Raw genomic sequence first — 25,615 nt, 5'->3', positions numbered from 1 at the left:
GTGGTCCATGTGAGTAGCTGCTCAAAGCTGCAATCATTCAGCCACAAAGGTTCTAATAACATGAGTTTACAAACAACACTTCTGTGACCAATTGTATCAGTTTCCATCAAGTCTGATGCTACTGTGTCATCTCACTCCTCCACAGTTTTCACTGCACAACTATTCTCATAATCCTCAAAGTCTCACAGTCTATGACCCCAAGATAAGTCATAAAGAACGACTGCTGCTGAACAAACACAATAAGGGACAGGAACTCAAACTTTATTTTCTTCAAGTGATTTGTTGAAAATGTGTTGAAATAAATGGAGATAAAACTTGTGCAGCTTTCTTGTAAATAATGATGGTTATCTCTTTTGTGATACTAGCTAAATTGTTTAGTGATTTGATAACTGATACAATCTCAGAGTGTACACGAATGGTATACAATACTGACAAGATGAAAATTAGACACATGTGCAACATCTAGGTATCTTTATTGTAGACGTTTCGCCATCCATTGACTTTTTTTTTTTTTTTTAACAAACTAGCCGTATCCCACCAAGGCAGGGTGGCCCAAAAAGAAAAACGAAAGTTTCTCTTTATAAATTTAGTAATTTATACAGGAGAAGGGGTTACTAGGCTCTTGCTCCCGGCATTTAAGTTCCGGGGGCGTTGACCCCCGGAACTCTCTCCAGGTACTCCAGGTAACAATAATTACAATAAGAATAAAAATATGTGGGGAAAGAAAATTACTTGACTAGATAACTACTAGCAGGGAGGTACATATCACTCTACATGGGACCCTGAGGTCCATACTGCCAACTTATTTTATCTTGGTTATGCTGAAAACACTGAGGAACTTAATTAGGTCCTATTCATTAGATATTTTGTACCAGTGGATGTTTTACTAAATATCTGTCCATCTCATACACAACACTGGAGAATTTATCCCCTATTATTTTGACTTATTTAAGACCAAGTGATGTCTATCACCAAATTATGAAATCTAAGTAAACTAGACATTTAACTCCCGGTTTAACTACCTGTGACCCAGGTTCATATGCTGGGCCAGACTTAGACAAGGTGAGGCTCTAAGCTATGGAAAGCTGTAGAGGATGTGTATGGCAAGTGTTAACTGAGAACAAGGCTGTGTAACAGCTGAACATAGCAGGAATGCTGCCAATATGATAGGTTACTCCATTACAACTTTAATAAATATGCCTTTAATTATTCAGTTTAGAGATATTTACTAATAGGGAAATACTACTGCAAATTCATTTCCACTGATTGAATGTACTTAATTCTCAAAAGTCAAAATACTGTTGTAAACTTGTAATTGCCAGAAAATCCCATAAGCATATGAAAAATGAACTCTGAAATTTTGAGAGGCCCTTTCAGACCATGAGGCCTTAAGCTGCAGCTAGCTTGTTTAGCTTTATGCCTAATTTTGACCCTGTTAACATGATCAGCCTCTCCTGCAGACCAGGCTCACTTGATCAACCTCTCCTACAGATTAGGCTCAATCAACCTCTCCTGCAGACCAGGCTCACTTTATCAAACTATCCTACAGACCAGACTCACTTTATCAAACTATCCTACAGACCAGGTTCACTGATCAAACTATCCTACAGACCAGGTTCACTGATCAAACTATCCTACAGACCAGATTTACATGCTCAAACTATCCTAAAGATCAGGCTCACTTGATCAACCTCTCCTACAGACCAGGCTCACTGATCAGACTATCCTACAGATCAGGCTCACTTGATCAACCTCTCCTACAGACCAGGCTCACTGATCAGACTATCCTACAGACCAGATTTACATGCTCAAACTATCCTCAAGATCAGGCTCACTTGATCAACCTCTCCTACAGACCAGGCTTACATGATTAAACTATCCTGCAAACCAATCTCAGCACGGTTTTACAAAGGGGCGTTCCTGTCTTACAAATTTACTAATTTTCTTCACTAAGGTATTTGAGGAAGTAGATCATGGTATTGAATATGATATTTATTTACTTATTTATTAATTTGAACATGATACATAGAAGTACAAAGAAATACAGTGGTTAAGTGTAACATGCCAAAGCCCCTTGTATGCAGAGCATTATGGGCAGGCTTAAAATTAACTTAAGATTAACTAAGCAATGATATATTCAGTGGTAAACATTGTTGTAAACAGTTAACAATTAAGCACAAATGAGTATTTCAAAGACAGGTCATATGGTCTTTTATTGTGTTGCTGAGCATTCAGTAGAATGGAGTATTCTGTTAGGTAATGTAATTAAAAATAACAAAGTCTGATTGGGTTACAGGTTAAACATTTATGAGATACAATTATTCAGTATTTATTTGGTTGTGGGTGAGTAAGTGATTTTTGAGAAGAGACTTGAATTTATAAACAGACTGTGTTTCTTTTATATTCGCAGGTAGTGAATTCCAGAGTTTTGGGCCTTTTATGTGTATTGAGTTTTTGCATAGTGTGAGATGGACACGAGGAATATCAAAGAGTGATCTGTGCCTTGTGTTATGGTCATGTGTTCTGTTGAGGTTGGTAAGGAGACATTTGAGGGGAGGGTTTATATCCGAGTTAAGTGTTCTATGTATGTAGTAGGTACAATAATAAGTATGGATGTTGTGCATGGTGAGTAGGTTTAGAGTTTTGAATATTGGTGGAGTGTGCTGCCTGTAGTGGGAATTTGTTATCATTCTGACTGCAGCCTTTTGTTGGGTAATTAATGGTCTGAGATGGTTTATTGTTGTTGAGCCCCCTGGATATTGTGTATATGGACTTCAGTAAGGCTTTTGATGGAGTTCCACATCAGAGGTTATTGAGGAAACTTAAGGCACATGGAATAGGAGGAGAAATTGTTTCCTGGGTAGAGGCATGGTTGACAAATAGGCAGCAGAGAGTTTGCATAAATGGGGAGAAATCAGAATGGGGGCATGTCACAAGCGGTGTTCCACAGGCATCTATGTATCTAAGATTGACAGTTTAATTGTAACTGATTCTCTGTCATCCATAAATACTCTCAACTCATTAAGCATAAATTGTGGCATGCTTGTGTAAGAAGCCAGACACAGGTATGGTAAGGTTGTGGACAGTGGAGTCAGAGTGCACATGCTGTGGATTCCATCTAACATTGGTCTTTGGATGCATGATAAAACTGATAAATTGGCTAAGCTGTATGCTTTCAAAGAGGGAGTAGACTACAATCTTGACTTGTCATGTAGTAGTTTGAGAACAATAATACGAAAAGAACTTCAACTGAATTTTATTGACTTAAGACTCAGGGAGATTGATACCAGTCAGTCCATCTATCATCACTCTATCATGCAGGAGGAGCCACATGTCTATGGTGCATCCAACAAAATAAGTAGACTCTTGGATGTCACTACTGCCTGGCTCCAGCTGGGTTACAAGTATCTTTGGCAGGTTAAATCACCACCACCAGATGTAGACCAAACTAAATGTAAACTTTGCCAGATGGACTATTGTCACACCCTGCGTCATTATGTACTGGAGTGCGATAAAATTGATGAATTTAGAAACAACTCACTCAGAAGTGTTCAAGAAATGGCAAAGTATTATATCCACAGTGGTATATTACAGACCATTCTGGAGAAATACCCTGACTTTGCTAGCTGTAAATAAAGCATTACCACATGTGTACGTGTGCATGTGTGTGTACTCACCTATTTGTGGTTGCAGGGGTCGAGTCATAGCTCCTGGCCCCACCTCTTCACTGATTGCTACTAGGTCCTCTCTCTCCCTGCTCCATGAGCTTTATCATACCTCGCCTTAAAACTATGTATGGTTCCCGCCTCCACTACATCACTTTCGAGGCTATTCCACGGCTTGACTACTCTATGACTGAAGAAATACTTCCTAACATCCCTTTGATTCATCTGAGTCTTCAACTTCCAATTGTGACCTCTTGTGTCTGTGTCCCATCTCTGGAACATCCCGTCTTTGTCCACCTCGTCTATTCCGCGCAGTATTTTATATGTCGTTATCATGTCTCCCCTGACCCTCCTGGCCTCCAGTGTCGTCAGGCCGATTTCCCTCAACCTTTCTTCGTAGGACAATCCCCATAGCTCTGGGACTAGTCTTGTTGCAAACCTTTGCACTTTCTCTAATTTCTTGACGTGTTTGACAAGGTGTGGATTCCAAACTGGTGCTGCATACTCCAGTATGGGCCTGACGTAAATGGTATACAGAGTCTTGAACGAATCCTTACTGAGGTATCGGAACGCTATCCGTAGGTTTGCCAGGCGTCCATATGCTGCAGCAGTTATCTGATTGATGTGCGCCTCAGGAGATATGCTCGGTGTTATACTCACCACCAGATCTTTTTCCTTGAGTGAGGTTTGCAGACTTTGGCCATCTAAATTATATTGTGTCTGCGGTCTTCTTTGCCCTTCTCCAATCTTCATGACTTTGCATTTGGCAGGGTTAAACTCAAGGAGCCAGTTGATGGACCAGGCTTGTAGCCTGTCCAGGTCTCTTTGTAGTCCTGCCTGATCCTCATCCGATTTGATTCTTCTCATTAACTTCACATCATCTGCAAACAAGGACACTTCTGAGTCTACCCCTTCCGTTATGTCATTCACATATACCAAGAACAGCACAGGTCCTAGGACTGACCCCTGTGGAACCCCACTTGTCACAGGTGCCCACTCTGACACCTCGTCACGTACCATGACACGTTGTTGCCTCCCTGTCAGGTATTCTCTGATCCATTGCAGTGCCTTTCCTGTTATGTGTGCCTGATCCTCTAGATTTTGCAGTAACCTCTTGTGAGGAACTGTGTCGAAGGCCTTCTTGCAGTCCAAAAAAATGCAGTCGATCCACCCCTCTCTCTCTTGTCTTACTTCTGTCACCTTGTCATAAAACTCTAGTAGGTTTGTGACACAGGATTTTCCCTCCCTGAAACCATGCTGGTTGTCAATTATACACTTGTTTCTTTCCAGGTGCTCCACCACTCTCCTCCTGATGATCTTCTCCATGACCTTGCATACTATACACGTTAGTGATACAGGTCTGTAGTTTAGTGCCTCATGTCTGTCTCCCTTTTTAAAAATTGGGACTACATTTGCCATCTTCCATACCTCAGGGAGTTGCCCAGTTTCAAATGATGTGTTGAAGATCTTTGTTAACCCGTAAACGGTACAAGCAGATCTACGTTCACATGTGTAGTGCTACAAAAGTAGATCTACGTTTTTTTTACATATTTTCAAATATAACAAAAAAAAAAGTAGATCAAAGTTTTTTTTACACATTTTCAAATGTAAGAAAACAAAAAGAAGATCTACTTTTTTTACATACTTTCAAGTGTTGAAAAAACGTATATATACGTTTGGACTGTTTACGGGTTAATGGAACACACAATATCTCTGCTCCCTCTTTAAGGACCCACGGAGAGATGTTGTCTGGTCCCACCGCTTTTGAGGTGTCAAGTTCACATAGCAGCTTCTTCACCTCCTCCTTGGTTATATGTACCTCATCCAGCACTTACTGGTGTACCCCCCTGTTCTGATTTCCTGGAGTCCTACTGGTTTCCACTGTAAATACTTCTTTAAATCTCGTGTTGAGCTCCTGACATATCTCTCGGTCGTTTCTTGTGAATTCCCCATCACCCTTCCTCAGTCTGATTACCTGGTCCTTGACTGTTGTTTTCCTCCTGATGTGGCTGTATAACAGCTTTGGGTCAGTCTTGACTTTCGATGCTATGTCATTTTCTTATTGTCGCTGAGCCTCCCTTCTTATCTGTTTACCTGGAGTTTACCTGGAGAGACTTCCGGGGGTCAACGCCCCCACGGCCCGGTCTGTGACCAGGCCTCCTGGTGGATCAGAGCCTGATCAACCAGGCTGTTGCTGCTGGCTGCACGTAAACCAATGTACGAGCCACAGCGCGGCTGATCAGGAACTGACTTTAGGTGCTTGTCCAGTGCCAGCTTGAAGACTGCCAGGGGTCTGTTGGTAATCCCCCTTATGTGTGCTGGGAGGCAGTTGAACAGTCTCGGGCCTCTGACACTTATTGTATGGTCTCTTAACGTGCTAGTGACACCCCTGCTTTTCATTGGGGGGATGGTGCATCGTCTGCCAAGTCTTTTGCTTTCATAGTGAGTGATTTTCGTGTGCAAGTTCGGTACTAGTCCCTCTAGGATTTTCCAGGTGTATATAATCATGTATCTCTCCCTCCTGCGTTCCAGGGAATACAGGTTTAGGAACCTCAAGCGCTCCCAGTAATTGAGGTGTTTTATCTCCGTTATGCGCGCCGTGAAAGTTCTCTGTACATTTTCTAGGTCGGCAATTTCGCCTGCCTTGAAAGGTGCTGTTAGTGTGCAGCAATATTCCAGCCTAGATAGAACAAGTGACCTGAAGAGTGTCATCATGGGCTTGGCCTCCCTAGTTTTGAAGGTTCTCATTATCCATCCTGTCATTTTTCTAGCAGATGCGATTGACACAATGTTATGGTCCTTGAAGGTGAGATCCTCCGACATAATCACTCCCAGGTCTTTGACGTTGGTGTTTCGCTCTATTTTGTGGCCAGAATTTGTTTTGTACTCTGATGAAGATTTAATTTCCTCATGTTTACCATATCTGAGTAATTGAAATTTCTCATCGTTGAACTTCATATTGTTTTCTGCAGCCCACTGTGCATATTCGTTTCTGGCTCTTCGGCTAATCTCTTTATTTTCCTGAGTTCTCTGTCTTCTGTACCTTTTCCATTCTCTAGTACACCTAGTTTTTGCCTCCCTACACCTTTGGGTGAACCAAGGACTTGTTCTGTTCTTCCCATTATTTCTGTTTCCCTTGGGAACAAACCTCTCCTCCGCCTCCTTGCATTTTGTTGCCACATAGTCCATCATTTCTTGTACTGGTTTTCCTGTCAGTTCCCTCTCCCACTGAATGTCTTGAAGGAAGTTCCTCATGCCTGAGTAGTTCCCCCTTTTGTAGTTTGGTTTTCCCACCCTATTCCTGCTACTCTCTCCACTTGGAGCTCAACTATGTAGTCGAAGCACAGAACCACATGATCACTAGCTCCCAGGGGCCTTTCATACATGATATCCTCGATGTCCAAACTACTCAAGGTGAATACAAGGTCCAGTCTTGCTGGTTCATCCTCTCCTCTCTCTCTGGTAGTGTCTCTAACATGTTGATGCATGAGGTTTTCCAGTACCACATCCATCATCTTGGCTCTCCATGTTTCGGGACCCCCATGGGGCTCCAGGTTTTCCCAGTCAATCTCCTTGTGATTGAAATCACCCATAACTAGTAACTTTGCTCCCCCCATGTGTGCTCTCCTGGCCACCTCGGCTAGTGTGACGATCATTGCTCTGTTGCTCTCATCGTATTCTTCTCTTGGCCTCCTGCAGTTCTGTGGTGGGTTGTACATTGCTGCAATTATCACCTTATGTCCCTCAGACTGGATTGTTCCTACTAAGTAGTCCCTTTCGCCCGTGCCATCCATTCCTTCCATTTTCTCAAAACCCCACTGGTTTTTAATGAGCAGTGCAACTCCTCCTCCCCCTCTCCTCTGTCTTTCCTGAGGATTTGATATCTGGATGGAAAGATTGAATCTGTTATTATTCTGATGAGTTTTGTTTCTGTGAGTGCTATTATGTCTGGGGATGTCTCCTTGATTCTTTTGTGCCACTCCACATACTTATTTGTTATTCCATCTGCATTTGTATACCACACCTTCAACTTCTTTTCTAAGAGTGTGGTCTGGGAGGTGTATTGGGGTTGGGGAAGTGGGAGACCTGATAAGGAACTATGGGTGATTGCTGTGGGGGTGGAGTTTGTAATGCATTGGGTGGGGGCATTGGACGTGGCATGGGTGTTTTGGTTTAGAGTGTTTGGTTGCACTGGGGTTGACCTGGTTGGGAGGCTTCTATAGGAAGTTGTGAGGGAGGCTGTATTTGATCTTCTTCCTGGGTCTGGGATCTCCTGTCTGTCTTCTCCATCCCCTCTCTTTCCTCCTTTCGCCTTTGTACCATCTCTCTCAGTTTCTGCCTTTCTTCTTGTGTTCTGTCGAGGTCGAGATACACCTTCCTGTATGCCGGCATGTCCCTTAATCGTGCTTTCTCCTGCAGGATCCTGGTCCGAGTCGCTTCTGCCTTAAAGGTCACTTTCACTAGCCGGGTTCTTTTTTTTTACAAACCCCCCTATTCTCCAAAAATTTTCCAGCTGGGTCATGTCGTCTTCTCCTATTGCTTTGATGATGCTTTCAATTGCTTTTTTTTCCCCTCGTTTTCTTGCTTCATATGTTTCCCCTTCAACTTCCTGGAGCCCATACACAAAGACTGACCTCACCCTTTCATTCTCCCACTGCGTATCCCCTCATTTAATTTGGTTTCCTGCACTGCAGCTTTCCTTTCTTCAGTTTCACTGGCTAATGTACTTGGGCTCAGTGGCCTGTCATTTTCCCTTCTCAGCTTTCCTTGGGCTCTGTTGTTGTCTGTTAGGGCCTCCACATAAAGCTTAGCTCTTTCATTTACTACAGTCTCCTCTGATAGGGCTTCCCCATGCAGTTGTGCCCCTTCTTTCCCTACAGTCCCCTTATTTGTGGCTGAGGTAGCAGTCTCTGTTGTCAATCCCAAAATGTTCTTTAGTTCTTTGGGCTGTTTCAGATTTTTCAGTTCCTCTTCTAAACTCTGTATCCTAGCCTCTGCTGCTTTGACATGCACCTCCCACTTCCTGCTTTCCATATCTATCCTCTCTTCCATTCTCATGCTAAGTTCTTCTAGTTTCTTTTCCCATTCATGATCCCTTTTTATGAGCTCTGCTGCCCAATCTTCCTTTGCAGCTTCCTCCTCCTGTCCCTTGGTTTTTCTTGTTGCTCTTTGACAACCCATTTTTGTTTTATCCTGATTGCCTCAGAGTGGGAAACCTATTAGTTCTGTATGTTAGGTTAGTAGTGTGTATGTCAGAGTGTGGGGGGAGGTAGTGGAGTAACTGTGGCTATGTGGGAGAGGAGTGGGGAGGGGTGGGGAGGGGGAGTGAACGGGGGAGGGGGAGTGAACGGGGGAGGGGAGGGTGAATGAGGGAGGGGAGGGATCAGGGGAAGAAGTGAGATGTCGGTGGTGAGGGGGGGGGAGTGTATGTGTGAGTCTGGATATGTGTGTGTGTGTGTAATTTTGTGTGGAATTATGTGTGGGTTTATTATGTACTGAAAGGTAGGTGGCTTGTGCGTTGTAATGTAGTCTCAGTGGTCCTTTGCTGCCCACAACTTCTTGTGACCTGACCCCCAACCTCCTGGGACTTGACCAGCACGTACTTACAGTGTGTGTGTGTGTGTGTGTGTGTGTGTGTGTGTGTGTGTGTGTGTGTGTGTGTGTGTGTGTGTGTGTGTGTGTGTGTGTGTGTGTGTGTGTGTGTGTGTGTGTTTGTGTATGTGTGTGTGTATATATATGTGTGTGTGTGTATATGTGTGTGTGTGTGTATATATGTGTGTGTGTGTGTGTGTGTGTGTACTCACCTATTTGTGGTTGCAGGGGTCGAGTCCTGTGTGTGTGTGTGTGTGTGTGTGTGTGTGTTTGTGTGTGTGTGTGTCTGTGTGTGTTTGTGTATGTGTGTGTGTATATATGTGTGTGTGTGTGTGTGTGTGTGTGTGTATGGGGGAGGTATGCAGGGAGATACTGTTAATACATACCAGTAATTCTGGGTTATAAAAAGCAATAATTGCTACTAGGGTCTAAAGCTTCAATAAGTGTCTGCCCTTGTGTGTATGTGTGAGGGAGGGATGGTTAGGGGGGATAGATCCGTTATACCTCTCTATTCTGTCTTTCCTAGAAATGCTACACTCTTCGCTTATTGTCCTTTCTGGATTTAAGTATCAATTATTGCTGTTATTATCCTATTCCTTGTTCACGTTTAGAGAGGAATTCCTAGCTTCCTAAGTGTTCTTACTACTAATAACTACTGTAATAGCTTGCAGGAGTGAGTGACCAGTATCTAACAGTGATGCAAGGCCAAGCCAAGCCAAGCCTGCGACATGCAAACCACAATATAGGTGATACTTGCACTGGCAACAGTCGCGCCAAGTTGCCAGATGCTGATGACGTAGTCGTCGTACGTAGCCTAAATCCCTATTTTGGAGATCCTTCATCCGTGATGATTATAACCACATGTGCTCATACATCCCTCATTCATCACGCGATTTCACTTTTCACTTATGATAGTATACACTTCACATTATATACACTTCACTTTATATGTATAATGACACACAACTTGTCGTGACGTCACTGCTTCAGGCCTACCGCTGCCTAGTAGACCAAAACGTTTGGATAATTTTGGATAATGGATAATTTCAGGCTTTCTCATGACTTTTTCTAACTAATAACTTTAGTTATCACTTGTATTATTGCTCACTGACGATGTCACTACCACTGATTACTGTTAGCAGTCACTGCACCCTTAAAAGCACTAGGATTCTCGGAGCCTTGTGTGCCCACGTCTGCACCCACGGACCCACGCGGTGTGTGTGTGTGTGTGTGAGGTAGGTGACTTGTGCGGTGTAATGTGAAGTCTCAGTGGTCCTTGACTGACCACAACTTCTTGTGACCTGACCCCCACCCTCCTGGGACTTGACCCGCACCTACTTACAATGTTGTGTGTGTGTGTGTGACTCAACAATCAATATTTACACCAATAACTCATTACAGTTGTGACCATGTGTGGAAGTGTGAATTGCTCATTACTCTATAATTTGTTCATGATTGTACCCATGTATAAACGTAAGTAACCATTCTTACAGGATTCATTACTTTTGTAACTTGTGAGTTCATTACCTTTGTACCTAGTTCAGCTATCAAAACTTTGGGGGCCTAGTCCCTGGACCCATTACGTACCTCTGTAATCTGTAAATACCTTTGTAACTTGTCATGATTGTGACTAGACCTACCTGGAGTTCATTACCTTTGTAAATTGTGAGTTCATTACCTTAGTAAATTGTGAGTTCATTACCTTTGTAAATTGTGAGTTCATTACCTTAGTAAATTGTGAGTTCATTACCTTTGTAAATTGTGAGTTCATTACCTCTGTAACTTGCTCAGCTACAAAACTTTGGAGTCCAGTCCCTGGACCAATTATGTACCTCTGTAATCTTTTGACTACCGCCCACAGGATGGGTATGGGGTGCATAATAAACATATTAAATAACTAAACTAACTAACACAGGGGTCAGTGTTGGGCCCCTTGTTGTTCACAATCTACATAAACTACATAGATGAGGGATTGTCGCACTATGGTATAAGAGGGCACTCCCTCAACTACCTAAAGTCATATCTCAGCAACAGAAGCCAATATGTGTACACAAATGGGGCAAACTCTTCCGCACAGCCAATTCCCACAGGGAAGTGTCCTAGGCCCTCTTCTCATTCTCATATACATAAATGACCTACCAAATGCATCGCAACTACTCAAACCCACACTATTTGCAGATGACACTACATACGTCTACTCTCACCCGAGCCCAGTCATGCTAGCCAATACTGTAAATACCGAATAACAGAAAATATCAACCTGGATGAGGACCGACAAACTTACTCTAAACATTGACAAAACCTACTACATTCAGTTTGGTAACAGAGCTGCAGATGTGTCTCTTAACATAATGATAAATGGATCACCTATCACAAAACTCTCAGAGGGAAAATTCCTTGGAATCCACCTTGATAATAGACTCAAATTTCAAACACATATACAACAAATTTCCAAAAAAATTTCCAAGACCGTAGGCATACTATCGAAGATACGGTACTATGTTCCACAGTCAGCCCTCCTGGCCCTATATCACTCACTTATTTACCCCTATCTCACCTATGGAATTTGTTCATGGGACTCAACAACAATAAACCATCTCAGACCACTAATCACCCAACAAAAGGCTGCAGTCAGAATGATAACAAATTCCCACTACAGACAGCACACACCACCAATATTCAAAACTCTAAACCTACTCACAATACAAAACAACCATACTTATTACTGCACCTACTACATACATAGAACACTTAACTCTGACATAAACCCTCCCCTCAAACATCTTACCAACCTCAACAGAACACATGACCATAACACAAGGCACAGATCACTCTTTGATGTTCCTTGTGTCCATCTCATGCTATGCAAAAACTCAATGCACATAAAAGGCCCTAAAATCTGGAATTCATTACCTGTGAATATAAAAGAAACACTGTCTGTTTATAAATTCAAGTCTCTTCTCAAAAATCACTTACTCACCCACAACTAAATAAATACTGAATAATTGTATCTCATAAATTGTATCTCATATATGTATCTCAGTATTGTATCTCATTATTGTATCTCATAAATGTCAACCTGTGACCCAATCAAACTTTGTTACTATTTAACTTCATTACCTAACATAATACTCCATTCTACTGATTACACAGCAACACAGTAAATGACCATATGACCTGTCTTTGTAATACTCATTTGTACTAAATTGTTATCTGTTTTACAATAATTTTTGTACCACTGAATATATCATTGCTTAGTTAATCTTAAGTTAATTTTAAGCTGCCCATAATGCTCTGCATACAAGGGGCTTTGGCATGCTGCACTTAAAAATTGTGTTCCTTGTACTTCTCTGTATCAAGTTCAAATTAATAAATAAATAAATAAATAAATAGATAGCGACATAAGCAAATGTGCTGATGACACCAAAATAGGCCGTACAATTCATTCTAATGAGGACATTAGAGCACTCCAGGATGATTTGAATAGACTGATGCAGTGGTTGGAGAAGTGGAAGATGCAGTTTAATATAGACAAATGCAAAGTTCTAAATGTTGGACAGGAAAATAACCATGCAACATATAGATCTTAATATTACAGATTGTGAAAAGGATTTAGGAGTTCTGGTTAGCAGTACATTAGTGTTTGCAATAAAGCTAACAGAATCCTTGGCTTCATAGCAAAAAGTATAAATAATAGAAGTCCTCAGGTTGTTCTTCAACTCTATATATCTTTGGTTAGGCCTCATTTAGATTATGCTGCACAGTTTTGGTCACCATATTACAGAATGGATATAAATGCACTGGAAAACATACGAAGGAGGATGACAAAGTTGATCCCATGTATCAGAAATCTTCCCTATTAGGATAGACTGAAGGTCCTGCTTCTGCACTCTCTAGAAAGGCGTAGAATTTGGAGGGATATGACTGAGGTGTATAAATGGAAAACAGGAATGAATAAAGGGGATGTAAATAGCATGCTAAAAGTATGTAGCCTAGACAGGACTTGAAGCAATGGCTTTAAATTGGAAAAATTCAGATTCAGGAAGGATATAGGAAAGCACTGGTTTGGTAATAGAGTTGTGGATGAGTGGAACAAACTCCCGAGTACCATCATAGATGCTAAGACGTTGTGTAGTTTTAAAAATAGGTTAGATAAATACATGAGTGGGTGTGGGTGGGTGTGAGTTTGACTGGGCCGGATGCCTCCCTTAAGTGATGTGTCTGACCTCACTAGGTCAAGGCATTGGCTTAAGCCGGTGGGAGAATTGGACCTGCCTCACATAGGCCAGTAGGCCTGTTGCAGTGTTCCTTCTTTCTTATGTTCTTATGTTCAAACTATCCTGCAAACCAGGCTTACATGTTCACACTATCCTGCAAGCCAGGCTTATATGTTCGAACTATCCTGCAAACCAGGCTTACACGTTCAAACACTATCCTTCAGACCAGGCTTACATATATGGTTCAAACTTCAGAATATTTGGCAGTATTTCTAGAAAATGGATTAGTCTGGGTTCAAATCATATCAGTTAAAAATGTAATAATTTTTTGTTGAGCAAGTTAATATCCAGTAGTATATTAGCAGCAATTCTGAAAAAATACTCAGATTTTACCTAATTCAAAGAAACAAAAGCCTTTCACTGTATAGTATCTTTACTGTAAAATTGTGAGGTTTATGTGAGTGAATTCATGACTGTGTCTGCAATTCATCAATGTTTTGAAAGCATTATTCATAAATACTTCATAATTGCTGTAACTAAATTCTGGGGCTGAGTCCCTGAACCCAATATGTGCCTTTGTAATCCTTTGACTACTGCCCACAAAATGGATCTGAGGAGTATAAAGAAAAAACTATCAAAATGAACAGATAACCTTATAGTGAGGAAACTGAAACAGCAGAGGGCAGGTAATCTTTCATGACAAATTTCCAAAGTAAACACTTTTCAATAAAAATGTTGGACACAAAAGATAATCATTAAGACTTTGTAGTAATTTAATAATTACTTTATAAGAAAAAATGCAGCTCTTCTCTAAAATGCACTATGAAAGCTATAGTAAATGCCTCAAACATTATTCATTGCTAAATTTCTCAATATTATTCTTACCAGTGAAAGTGGCCAGTTTGCGAGCAAAGGTAGTTGTTATCATCTTGCGAGATCGAAGAGCATCTAGAACATTGGCTAAGAGCATGGTGAAGATCCACATGCACAAGAATGGAACTGCAGACAACCCAGCATTCTGTAAACATGAGATTCTTGTGTTTTTATTTTTTATTCACTGGACATCTGCTAGGGCAGGGTGACCAAAAATAAAGACAACACATTCACCCTTATTCATTCAATCACTGTCTCTCCAGAAGTGTGCTGACTATCACAATCAGATTACCTTCCAACAGCAACTTTCCCATTCCTCCTTCAAGGCACAGGCACTGCCCTTCCCACCTTCAGGACTTGAGTCCAGCTAACCGGTGTCCCTGAATCCCTTCATGAAAGTTACCTTGTTCACACTCCAACAGTACATCCATTAAATCCTACTTGTTTTCATTCACTCCTAACTGAAGAATAAAAAGTCACAATACCATAGCTGGAACAATACAGCCATGTTATGTTTCAGAGTTATGTTTTGGACCAAGTCAGATGGAAATGTCATTATAAAATTCAGTCTCCTAAGTGTGGGTTGCTTGTGTATTACTCCTATTAGCCCCTAAAACTCAAGGTATTACTTACCCCCTCACTCCAACCATTCCTTGGATGACTCCTCCCCTCCTATCTTCTACCCCAGATTTATCCACCCTCTTCATCAACCTATATCTCTTCTTCCTCTCTACATACCCAAACTACCTCAACAACCCCTCATCAGCCCTCTGAACTGTAACCTTGGTCACTTCACATAGACTTTTAATTTCTATGCTTGCTCTAAATTCTCTGCATGATATTCAGTTAGTTTAATATCTTTATTATGCACCCCATACCCATCCTGTGGATGGCAGTCAAAAAGATTGAGGTACATAATGGGTCCAGGGACTGGGCTGCAAAGTTTTGATAGTTGAACAAGTTACAAAGGCAATGAACCATTCACACACCTACACCTGATCAGTGGTACATAATAGGTTTGGGGACTGGGCCCCAAAATTTTGATAGCTGAACAAGTTTCAAAGTCAATGAACCATACACACATCCACACCTGATAACAACTGCAATGAGTTAATAATGAAAACATTAGCTTTATTTACAGTGAGCAAAGTCAGGGTATTTTTCCAGAATGGTTTGTAGTATACCAATGTGGATAAAATACTTTGACATCTTGAACATTTCCGAGTGAGTCATCTCTGAATTCATTAATTTTATCGCATTCCGGTACATAATGACGTAAGGTGTGACAGTAGTCCATCTGGCAAAGTTTACATTTCATTTGGTCTACATCTGGTGGTGGTGATTTAACCTTCACACCACACATTACTATCAAAAATGACATCTCCACTGCCTGTAACCATCTCCTCACTGCACCATTCAAAAATGTTGGTACCACTATACCCTGGTACATTTCACTTTTCTCCTCCATAGATAAACTTTCCACATATACTTACATTCACCACCCACCTTTTTTTTCTCATCTATTCTATGATTCACCTCATCTTTCACAGAACTATCTGATGACATGTTCACTCCCAAATATCTAAATACACCAACTTCCTCCATACTTCCTTCCTTTAATCCGATATTCAATCTATCATTGCCTAGACCTTTTTTTGATACCCTCATTACCTTGCTATTTTTTATATTCACTTTTAATTTCCTTCTTTTACATATTTTTTAACAAGCTATCCATCTCCCACTGAGGCAGGGTGATCCCAAAAAAATAAACACTTTCACCATCATTCACACCACCACTGACTTGCAAGAGGTGCATACATACAACAGTTCACATGACCCTCCAAACAGCAAATATCCCAAACCCCTCCTTTAGTGTGCAGGAACTGTACTTGCCATCTAATCACCTTTCGTAACTTGTCTTCATAATCTCCTAAGGAACTGTGTCATCAGCAAAGAGCAACTGGGATAACAACCACTTTGTATCAGATCCAACATCCTTTAATCCCACATCTCTTCCCAAGATCCCAACATTTATTCCTTTCACAACCCCATCCATAAATATGTTGACCATCCATGATGACATCACCCTAACCTAACCTGTGCTTCACTTTCTGTATAAGACATCCTAACTGCTTTTAATAACCTACCACCTATTCTATATGTACATCTGAAACATATGCTACAAGATTACCCTATCAACCCTATTTACCTTTTCTAAATCATAGATGCAACAAACAGCTCTGCACCCTTATATGCTTCAGTGTAAACACTTGGTCAACATATCCTGTACCTTTCTAAATCCTCCCAGCTCTGCTACAATCCTATATTTTATCTTACCCCTGGAAATGGAAATAAGTCACATAGTCTGACTTTTTTTTTGGGTTATCCTAGGTACACAAATAACCTGCACATAGGAGAGAGGAGTTTATGATGACATTCAGTCTGATTTGAACCATTTACAATGTCATACTAACAGAAAGGAGAGAAGCAGCAGTATATATAGGCCAGCAGACAGGGACGGGACAAGAGAAGTAGTAGGAAGGGAAATAGGTAGTGGTAGTAGTAGCAGTGGAGTCAGTCAAAGACCAAGAAAGAGAAGCACTGCAGGAGAGCTAATTGCCCACAAAGGGTAGGAACAAAAACACAGGGGGGATACAAAAAGAACCAAACACCCAAGGCAGAAGAAAGAAAACCCAAAGAAGAAAGAGGAAAAAGGAAAGAGGAAGAGGGTGAAGGATAAAAAAAAATCAGGCTAAGTAACAGGTGTTCTGAAGTTTGGAGCATTTAAAATGTAATGGAAAAGGAAGGCATCTACAGAGACAAAGCCAGGACTAAGATTCATACAATGAATCCAATTTATATAAACCAAAAGAAATTTTCATATTATTTTCAAAACTGCTTTTTATGAAACATGATTCTATTATATTCTTGTCGACCATGGACTTGCTTGATACAACTTTCTCAGCCTTTTGAAAATCAATTGGTTAAACTCTCTCACATGAATAAACTGAGCATTAGAATCTTGTCCACTTCTAATGCTATATTTATGTTGTTTTAATCTTAGTTCAAGACTTTTACCAGATTGACTGCAATAAACTTTATTACATATTTTACAAGGAATCTTATAGACACACCCATCAACATTTGGAGGGAATTTTTTATCAAAAATATTTTTTACTGTATCAAGATTTTTAAATACTTTAAACACTTTGCTGACTTTAAATTCACCAATATGAGCACTAGTTCCAGGCATTTTTTCCTGTTCACCTGGGTGTTAGTCGATTGGTGTGGGTCGCATCCTGGGGGACAAGATTAAGGCCCCCAATGGAAATAAGTTAGACAGTCCTCGATGACACACTGACTTTCTTGGGTTATCCTAGGTGGCTAACCCTCTGAGGCTAATTGTTTCTCGGTATTCTTGATCAGCCACACCAACAACAGCCTCTCCACATCTTCAAGTAGTACAGCTGACCGCGGTGCAGCAGCAGGTGACGGTGGTGCAGCAACAGCTGACCATGGTACGATAGTATTTCAATAGTATTTCTCACCCTTTTTACCACAGGGTTAGCACTAGAAGCTTTCTTGGGGCCCATGGTGGCTTATTTAGTGGTTACAAGCACTAAAAACACTGGAATAATACAAAATATATCGCAGGTACACATGGAATTGACCACAATGGCTTGTAAACATTGGCACAGTGAGTCTTTGAGTGGCTGGGCCCACTCAGGCCGCGCTCCAGCCGCAGGGACACGTTCAGGATGAAAGCCATTAGATGAGTTTTTCGCCATTGTTAGAGCCATTTTTTTTTACGCCAAAAAGCACAATTAGACGAATTTGCCATTAGTCATTGCTGTCGTTGGTCAAGGGTCTACTGTACGAAGGCCTCATCTTACGATAAAATTGATTTACGAAGCGTTTCAGCGTAAAAAAAATCCCCAACCTACGAAGAAAAACTGGACTTACATCATTCATCCCGAACGTGGTCCATCTGGCCAGAGCACCTCAGCTCAGCTAGTGCCATTGTTTACAAGCCAGGGCAGACAGTTGCATGCATACATTCAATAAATTTTGTATTATTCCATTGTTTTTAGTGCTTGTAACTGATAAATAAGCCACCATGGGCCCAAAGAAAGTTTCTAGTGCCAACCCTATGGTAAAAAGGGTGAGATATATGTAATATTGAAATACAGTGGTCCCTCAATAATCGTCCATAATACGTTCCTGTAAGTGAGACTATTATCGAAATGGACGATTTTCGAATCAATTTTCCCCATAAGAAATAATGTAAATCCAATTAATTCGTTCCTGACACCCAGAAGTATCAACAATTTTTTTTTTACCTAAAAGATAGATTTACATGCACAAAAAAATGAACATTCAACATGACAGTTACCTTTATTGAAGGCTGTTGTTGATGAATGGAAGACAGGGAGGAGGAGAGAGGGAAGAGAGGTTATTGGGAAGGAGAATCCCCCTCCATAAGGACTCTAGGGCACTAATAAAATGTATAAATGAACATTGGTAATAGGGGTAGTTGATGAGTGGAACGGTCTGCCTAGTAGGGCGATCGAAGCTAAAACATTGGGTAGTTTCAAATTTAGGTTGGATAAATACACGAGTGAGAGGGGTTGGATTTGAGTCGGACTTGCACCTGAGCTTATTGCTTGGGTAGCATTTGTTCTGTTAGTAGGTTGGATTTGTGAAGGACCGGCCTAGTATGGGCCAACAGGCTTATTGCAGTGTTCCTCCTTTCCAATGTTCTAAAAGCTATGGTTTGGGTAGTTTCAAATTTAGGTTGGATAAATACACGAGTGAGAGGGGTTGGATTTGAGTCGGACTTGCACCTGAGCTTATTGCTTGGGTAGCATTTGTTCTGTTAGTAGGTTGGATTTGTGAAGGACCGGCCTAGTATGGGCCAACAGGCTTATTGCAGTGTTCCTCCTTTCCAATGTTCTAAAAGCTATGGTTTAGGTAGTTTCAAATTTAGGTTGGATAAATACACGAGTGAAAGCGGTTGGATTTGAGTCGGACTTGCACCTGAGTTTATTGCTTTGGTAGCATTTCTGTTAGTGGGTTGGATTTGTTAAGGACCGGCCTAGTATGGGCCAGCAGGCCTGTTCCAGTGTTCTTACTTTCTTAAGTTCTTATTTAACATCACACTTACCAGTAGGGTGATCGAGGCTAGGACCTTGGGTAGCTTTAAGAAGAGATTGGACAAATATACGAGTTGGAGGAGCTGAGTTTGATTTGTGTCATTGGGTACGGGAGTAAATTCTTGGGTAGCTTTGGGTGGAGGTCATTTTGATAAGGACCTGCCTTGTATGGGCCAGTAGACCTGCAGTGTTCTTCCATTGTTATGTTCTTATTGGCTATTTGTTTGTGTGAAGGAGGGATGGCAAGTTTATTGTTAGAGAATATGACACTAATATCAACTCTATGGCTTATTTATCTATCACAATTCAACTAATATGACATAATAAACAATATTAATAACATAGAAACATGGAATATACTCTAGAATGAATAAAATAAGTCATTACGTATGTCACGAGAGGTGTTGTGTTGTTGTTGGGTATATAAGGGCCACTGAGTGTAAGCCGTCCATAATGATGGTGAAACAGCAGCTGAGGAGGCGGTGGTTTTTGTAGCCCTATATAACTCCAACAACATTGGAGGAGTTGGTAGAATCGCTGAATCACTAAAGAAGGAACCCTCTACCACCATCACTACTACCTTGTACCACCATCACTACCACCAAAGAAAGCTTCTAGTGCCAGCCCTTTGGTAAAGAATGTGAGAAACACATAATTTATGAAAAAATTTGTAGAAAAATACAAAGATGGTGGTGGTAGAGTGGAAGCAGTTGTGATAGTGGTTGATGAACATAAGAAAGGAGGATCACTGCAGCAGGCCTGTTGGCCCATGCTCGGCAGGTCCTTTACAATTCATTCCACTAACGAAACATTTTCCCAACCCAGTCCTCAATGCTACCCAAGAAATAAGCTCTGATAACTCTATCCACTCATTTGGGACTTGCAAATGAGTGGAAAGAGTTATCAGAGCTTATTTCTTGGGTAGCATTGAGGACTGGGTTGGGAAAATGTTTCGTTAGTGGGATGAATTGTAAAGGACGTGCCGAGCATGGGCCAACAGGCCTGCTGCAGTGATCCTCCTTTCTTATGTTCATCAACCACTGTCACAACTGCTTCCACTCTACCACTACCATCTTTGCATTTTTCTACAAACTTTTTCATAAATTATGTGTTTCTCACATTCTTTACCAAAGGGCTGGCACTAGAAGCTTTATTTGGAGCCATAGTAGCTTATTTAGCACTTGCAAGCACTAAAATCAATGGAATATTATGAAATATTTCGTAGGAGCATGTGAGGGGACCATCACTCATTGGTAAACAATGGCACACTGGCTGGGAAGGAAAGGCCGAGGCGGCTCAGAGCATGAGTACGCGTCCAGGACGAAGGACTACTAGGACTATTAGCGAGTTACCGGACCATTTGCGAGCCAATATTTTGACGAAAAAACAGGACTATTTCCGAAATGGACGACTTTCAGGCCGGACGATTATTGAGGGACCACTGTACTATCGTACCATGGTCAGCTGCTGCTGCACCACCGTCAGCTGTTGCTGCACCACCGTCAGCTGCTGCTGTACCATGGTCAGCTGCTGCTGCACCACCATCAGCTATTGCTGCACTACCATCAGCTGTACTACTCGAAGATGTGGAGAGACTGTTGTTGGTGTGGCTTAACGAGAAACAATTACCGAGAAACAATTAACCCCAGAGGGTTAGTCACCCAGGATAACCCAAGTCAGTGTGTCATCGAGGACTGTCTAACTTATTTCCAGGATGCAACCCACACTAGTTGACTAACACCCAGGTGAACAGGAAAAAATGCCTGGAACTAGTGCTCATATTGGTGAATTTATGGCCAGCAAAGGTTGGTTTGAGAGATTTAAGAATCGTAGTGGCATACACAGTGTGATAAGGCATGGTGAAGCTGAAAAATTCCATCCCCAACAAGTGTTTAATTGTGGCAAAACAGGCCTGTTCTGGAAGAAAATGCCAAACAGGAACTACATTACTCAGGAGGAAAAAGCACTCCCAGGACACAAGCCTATGAAAAACAGGCTAACTCTCATGTTTTCTTGTAATGCTAGTGGGGATTGCAAAGTGAAGCCTTTACTCATGTATCACTCTGAAAATCCCAGTGTTCAAGAAAAATAGTGTCTTAACATTCATCACTACATCTTCGATAAAGGTGTCATTTATTCTTCATTTAGTACAGTATACTGTGTATGTATCCTTTTTGTGTGTAGGAAAATGTATATTTCATGTGGTAAATTTTTTTTTTCATACTTTTGGGTGTCTGGAACAGATTAATTGGATTTCCATTATTTCTTATGGGGAAAATTAATTCAACTTACGATAATTTCGTCTAACGATGAGCTCTCTGGAACAGATTAATATCGTAAGTCAAGGGTCCACTGTATGAATATTTCTTTTGGTTTATATAAATTGGATTCATTTATAATTAATAAAATTTGGGAAGAATTTAATGATACATAAGACAAGTAAAATATCTTAATGCTTGGGTAGAGTATCAGTTGTGTTTCACAGTTGGGTGTTGTGATATTACTGTGAGGTGTAGTTTTGCCCTTATATGCCTTCCTGTTGATGTTTTATTGTTATAGTTCCTTGGTAATATGAGAAGTCACAAAAGCACTTGGAATTTCACTATTTTTTCACAGTGGTTGTTCTGCAAGAGATTTAAAAAAGACCTGGAAGACACTCTCAGATTCTGGGCAACCACAAACTAAAAAAAAACTAGGGATATTGTCCTAACCAAACTGAACAAACCACAGTTACAAGATAAATGACTTCTTCTCAACCACAGGATCAAATTTCACTAGTAAAATCCCAGGCATCAATGCCCGATTGAGTGATTACTAAGATGGGACTTTCCCACGGTTATTAAGTCGTTAAAAAATAAATCAGGAAATCTAGCTCAGGTCCCACCATTATTGTACAAACAAGTGGTCCATGTTCTTTCGCTCACTTTTCATAACTCTTTAACAAATCGCTAGAAACCAGCACTTTCCTGACACTACTGAAGATAACAAGGGGTCGCACCAATACACAGTGGTAGTGACCCCACAGATATAAACAACTACAGGCCTATATCAAAATTACTGTTGCTATCTAAAATCTTTGAGACACTCAAGCACAAGAGATTATACTCCTTTATAACAGCACAAAGCATCCTCAACCCTTGCCAATTTGGCTTCAAGAAAAACAAAAGCACAAATGATGTAACTGTAAAAATGCTAGACCTGCTTTACACAGCACTTGAAAAAATTAATATCCACTAGGCCTCTTTATGGACCTAAGGAAAGCTTTTGATACAGTAGACCACAGCATCCTACTCCACAAACTTGATCATTACAGTATAAGACGCCATGCTCTTACATATATCAAATCCTACCTTACTAACAGACATCAATATATCTCTATTAAGGACACAACCTCATCAACAAAACCTCTGGACACTGGAGTACCACAGGGAAGTGTTCTTCACCCCCTGCTCTTTCTCTTACACATCAACGATCTTCAAAATGTATCACAGCAACTCAGATCTATTCTCTTTGCTGACAACATGACTTATGCCATCTCCCACCCTAATCCTGCCTCACTCAACACTACTGTTAATGAAGATCTAGTAAAAATATCCACCTGGATGACTGCCAATAAACTTACATTTAATACTGACAATGCCTACTATATTATGTTTGGGAGCAGAACAGGTGATGCCCAGCTGAACATTATGACTCTTATTGCTAAACATAATGAGGGAAAATTTCTGGGTCTGCACCTTGACAGCAACTTAAAATTCAACACTCATATCCAACACATAACAAAAAAAGTATCCAAAACAGTTGGGATCTTTTCAAAGATATGTTATTATGCACCACAATCAGCTCTACTAACACTATACTATTCACTCATCTATCCCTACCTCACCTATGCTATTTGTGCCTGGGGATCAACAACAGCAACCCACCTAAAGCCAATAACAACCCAATAAAAAGCCGCCATATGAATTATCATGCAATCCAATGATAAACAACATACCCCTCACTCTTCAAAGACCTAAACTTATTGTACAAAACATTCACACCTACTACAGTACAACCTACATTTACAGAACCATAAATTCCAATATTAATCTCGAACTAAAACACTTTCTTGATAGTTACAACAGGATCCATTGATGTATTATCAAACACAAAAATCTCTATGACATTCCTCATGTTAAGCTAAATCTCTTCAAAAATACAATGTACATAAAAGGGCCAAAAATCTGGAACTCTGCCCCAAATCTCCTGAATGGCTGACTCAACCAGCATTTTCAAAACTACCGTTTAAAAACACATCTCCCTAACTACCTCCATCATCAGTTAACTATGTGAAAACCACACATACTATTTTCAGTATTGTGAACACATCCAAAACAAAATAGATTTACTCTCATTATCTGTAATTCTCCCAGTTTCATACTTACACTCACCCAAATGACTGTAAACATAAAATTCCCAATCTTAAGTTAGTCCTAAGTTTGCTTAAAATACTCAGCCAATATAGGAGCTTTCAGTTATAGAAACAGCGTATCATGCCAAGATAAAACCATTCCCATTACTAAATTATACTAATTGTAATACTGTTATATGTTTTGTAATACCTCACTGTTATCAATGGCCCGGTGGCCTGGTGGCTAAAGCTCCCGCTTCACACACGGAGGGCCTGGGTTCGATTCCCGGCGGGTGGAAACATTTCGACACGTTTCCTTACACCTGTTGTCCTGTTCACCTAGCAGCAAATAGGTACCTGGGTATTAGTCAACTGGTGTGGGTCGCATCCTGGGGACAAGATTAAGAACCTCAATGGAAATAAGTTAGACAGTCCTCGATGACGCACTGACTTTCTTGGGTTATCCTGGGTGGCTAACCCTCCGGGGTTAAAAATCCGAACAAAATCTTATCTTATCTTATCTTACCTAACTTTTACACTAATATGCAATAATAAATATTAAAATATACTGCTCCATATCCTGTGTCAATATAGAATAGTCAGTAAGAATTAGGATTAGTCTGCCCAAAATGCCTAGGCATGCTAGTGACTTTCTTTGTCATTAATAATATGTAAACCATACATTGTAAGCTTTGCAAGGAAATAAAATTTTTCATTTTCATTTCCATAACAAGCAGCTAGGCCTGTATACATGTGCATGTACATGTAGAAATAAAAATATTATTATTAACATTATATCTCCACCTGCTTTTAACATGTCTTAACCCCCATCTTCCCCAGTCACTTTACCCCCTTTCATTATGCCCACTGACTCACACCCATCCCCCCCCCTGATTCACCTCAGATTCCTCCTCACTCTTATATGAATTTATCCCTCCCTGCCCCATGTATGTAATCACTGCCTCCCCTTCATCACTAACATTCAACAACTCATCAAAATATCCTCTTTAGTTAGTAACTGCTAAGTTCATTTTCTCTTCAGGATTTCTCACTTCATTGATCTCTCTCTACAAAACAGCTTTTTATTCATAACAAAATTTACTGATAAAGACTTACCCATTCTTTCACCGGCTCTTCTTTTACACTCCCACATCACTCTTTTAACCTCACTCTTCCTCACCATATACTCTGCCTTCAGTTTATCATTTTTATATTGTAAAAACCTCTAATACATTAACTTTTTCTCCTTTACCTCCCTCTTTCCCTCATCATTCCACCAACCACTCCTCTTTCCACCCACAATGACCCTCCTATACCTCCATACCTCTGTTGCACAGTCTAGCAATGCACAACCATTCTCCTGTACCTACAAACCTCTACTGCACACTAGCAACACATTCTTAATTTACTCCATAACTCCTTGACTTTCAAATTTCCTGCACCATCTCTAGCTCATTTTTTATTTTATTAACATATCGGCCGATTCCCACCAAGGCAGGGTGGCCAGAAAAAGAAAAACTTTCATCATCATTCACTCCATCACTGTCTTGCCAGAGGGGTGCTTTATACTACAGTTATAAAACCACAACATTAACACCCCTCCTTCAGAGTGTAGACACTGTACTTCCCATCTCCAGGACTCAAGTCCGGCCTGCCGGTTTCCCTGACTCCCTTCATAAATGTTACTTTGCTCACACTCCAACATCATGTGAAGTATCAAAA

The 25,615-nt window shown here is 40.7% G+C and overlaps 1 protein-coding gene across 1 annotated transcript in view; it reads right to left on the bottom strand.

The window, feature by feature from the left end:
• Window positions 1-25,615, bottom strand: part of MFS3 (major facilitator superfamily transporter 3) — a 378,032-nt gene that overhangs the window by 29,628 nt on the left and 322,789 nt on the right. Inside the window, exon 11 of the mRNA XM_070086892.1 lies at window positions 14,360-14,492. Coding sequence (XP_069942993.1) covers window positions 14,360-14,492 — 133 coding nt within the window. The remainder of the gene's footprint in view (window positions 1-14,359; window positions 14,493-25,615) is intronic.

This window comes from Cherax quadricarinatus, chromosome 20, assembly GCF_038502225.1.
Source record: "Cherax quadricarinatus isolate ZL_2023a chromosome 20, ASM3850222v1, whole genome shotgun sequence".
Classification (NCBI taxonomy): domain Eukaryota; kingdom Metazoa; phylum Arthropoda; class Malacostraca; order Decapoda; family Parastacidae; genus Cherax; species Cherax quadricarinatus.
Note: the sequence above shows the minus strand (reverse complement) of the source record. Positions and strands in the feature narration are given on the sequence as shown.